General features: G+C 32.5%; 1 protein-coding gene across 1 annotated transcript; it reads right to left on the reverse strand.

Annotated features, from left to right (window-relative positions):
• Window positions 1–54: 54 nt before the first annotated feature.
• On the reverse strand, window positions 55–2,189 carry LOC112453909 (lysosomal aspartic protease-like). The gene is made up of 6 exons (XM_025014934.1): window positions 1,978–2,189; window positions 1,343–1,476; window positions 1,000–1,199; window positions 565–697; window positions 335–433; window positions 55–254 (listed from the first exon to the last, which is right to left on the reverse strand). Exons 1-6 carry the CDS (start codon window positions 2,135–2,137, stop codon window positions 99–101), a joined length of 882 nt encoding a protein of 293 aa, XP_024870702.1. The 5' UTR covers window positions 2,138–2,189; the 3' UTR covers window positions 55–98.
• Between the last annotated feature and the right edge of the window lie 235 nt (window positions 2,190–2,424).

Raw genomic sequence — 2,424 nt, forward strand, 5'->3', positions numbered from 1 at the left:
CGATATTCTAAAAAAACTATGACTTATTATATTTGTTTAGTAATGTCTTTTAGATTTCCTAATATTTAATGATAACTTCATGATAAAGCAATCAAAATTTAATTTTTTGCAGTGGCGAATCCCAGTCGATTGTTCTCCATGTCGAGCATGGTGTAGTATCTGCGAATGAATGCATCGCCCAAAATCCATTCTATTCCATTAATAATATCAGTCGGCTTATCCTGGAAGCCGAGGACGCAATTGTTTTCTGTTACCTATGAGACATTAAATATGGCATAAATTATTTCTAATATTTTAAAAACAATTTAAACCTTTATATAATAATATTCTTTACCTTCAGGATATAATCTTCACTAGAGAGTCGAAACGTCTTACCACCTATGACGAAAATGATAGGGGCCAAATTTAAAATATAATCATCGTCGCATGGCACCTTTAAACGAAGGTCAATGTTAGTAATCCATATTAATAATCCGTAGCTTATCAAACATTTATTAATTTATTTCAATAATTTATTTTAGATAATTGTGAAAGCTGCCATTGCAGAAAGAGATAATAAATTACCGTGTTATTAACAACACCGATTTCTCTCTTAAGAACTGCGATTTCCCGCGGTGGTCCTCCTATCTTAGAAAAGCCAAGGTCGACGATAGCTTGACAGCCTGCCGCGCATAAGCCGACATTTTTTACTTCAATCCTACAGTGGGATAGCATTACCAATTAGCTGACATATAATCCGCGGTTAACATACGTCTAATTTAGAAAAAAAACTACATACTTATCCATTGTAAATTGCCAATATTTGCGGCGGGTAACATCCACATACGTAAACTCGCCCACGTAATGGGCATGATTGGGCCTAATATCAGTAAACCGCCGTCAGGGAAGTTCTCGTAATTTCTGTATAGGTTGTATATTTTTTACATTGCACGGAAAGACAAAATATGTAATTTAGAAAATAGTATTAAACACACGTGAGGCATACGGAAAAATACATACTGGTTGAGATAGATGCTAATAATTGGTTTGGACACCACGCCTTGACGAATCATATTTTCAAAGACACTACGCGTCCCTAAGAGAGATGATTTGGAATAACCAATCCCCAGAACGCCGTCACATTGTGACTGGTCCCAAAACTGTGTCGGAAATTTTAATACTGCGCCAAACATCTGTGATGTAACCAGTAGGCCACCAATCTACGAAACGTTGATATTATTAATAAAGTATAATTGCGCGCGGTTTTTTTTTTCCGGAGAAAAATAGCAACATGTGCTTTTTGGAAAATTTTCATAGATTTATGACTGTGATTAGAATTAAATATATCATTTACTTGACTTACCATTATGTTATCGATTGATATCTGTCCGTACAATTTGACCTCTTGCCATTTTTCATTGTGGTACGATATATTGAACCTGGTTCTGTCTCGAACGTATGTGTGCGACTTTGTATTATCATATTTATTATGTTTCACTGCAAAAAATAGTAAATAAAATTAAATCAGTTAATATTGAAGAATCTAGAAATATAAGTTTCTCTATATTAATCTAAATATATAACTAACAGTAGTTAAATCATCAACTTATATTTATGTTTACATTTTTTGCTTAACATGTGAGCTGTTTTGTATAAGAAATTATTTGTATCTTTAAAGTAAGTGTGCTAAATAATGTAAATAAGAGAGTATGTAAGTATGGAACTTAGCTACATAATATTTACCTTACCACTGATTCGAATCTCTGAAACGGTTGCTTTAAAGATTTTATAACTTTACTTGAAATGTAAATGGAATAGATACAATTCTGCAGCATTATTCTTATCTTATATTTTTACTTGATATCAATCATCAAACGAGAAAAAAATTATTAAGATTATTTTAATACTTAAAACATTAATTTTTTAAATACAAATGTACATATAGGAATAATAGAATGTCGGGGAGAGAGCTAGGTAGCGATGTTACGATATACTTACAGCAAGCAGCTTGGGTAATGTCGCAGTCTTTGGATGGCACCCAGAGATCTGATGAACCAATATCGATAAGTATTTTAAACTTCTGCTGTGGAGTTCCAATTCCGATAGTACCGTAGTACTGAAGATCTTTATAATCTAGATTTATACCCAACCAAGGCATTCCCGATGAACGCCGGTGTCTCGTCGTATTTTCAACGGATGTCCTGTATAACGGAATTCTTGAAACAACATAAAAAAAATTTCGTTATAATATATGCGTATATGTATCGTATAAACGCGAATGTATATGTACATATATCGTAGAACATAAATACGAATTTCTAACAATTTATTTGATCATTTTCAAGCACTTAATTTTTATTTAAAAACTATTAAAGCCTCAACATTTTGGCATTAAGAAATAAATGCTATCTGCATTACGCATTAGAATGTAGTTGGGTATTTTAA

Source organism: Temnothorax curvispinosus, unplaced genomic scaffold (genome assembly GCF_003070985.1).
Source record: "Temnothorax curvispinosus isolate PA1 unplaced genomic scaffold, ASM307098v1 QBEX01004761.1, whole genome shotgun sequence".
In the NCBI taxonomy this organism is placed as follows: Eukaryota; Metazoa; Arthropoda; class Insecta; order Hymenoptera; family Formicidae; genus Temnothorax; species Temnothorax curvispinosus.

What these genes read in the sequence shown, in the direction of transcription:
- LOC112453909 (XM_025014934.1), bottom strand. Translation starts at nt 2,137, where the DNA reads ATGCCTTGGTTGGGTATAAATCTAGATTATAAAGATCTTCAGTACTAC. An exon ending in TCGGTGTTGTTAATAACACG is followed by an intron (nt 434 to 564) that starts GTAATTTATTAT and finishes CTTCGTTTAAAG; the next exon opens with GTGCCATGCGACGATGATTA. An exon ending in GTGAAGATTATATCCTGAAG is followed by an intron (nt 255 to 334) that starts GTAAAGAATATT and finishes AATGTCTCATAG; the next exon opens with GTAACAGAAAACAATTGCGT.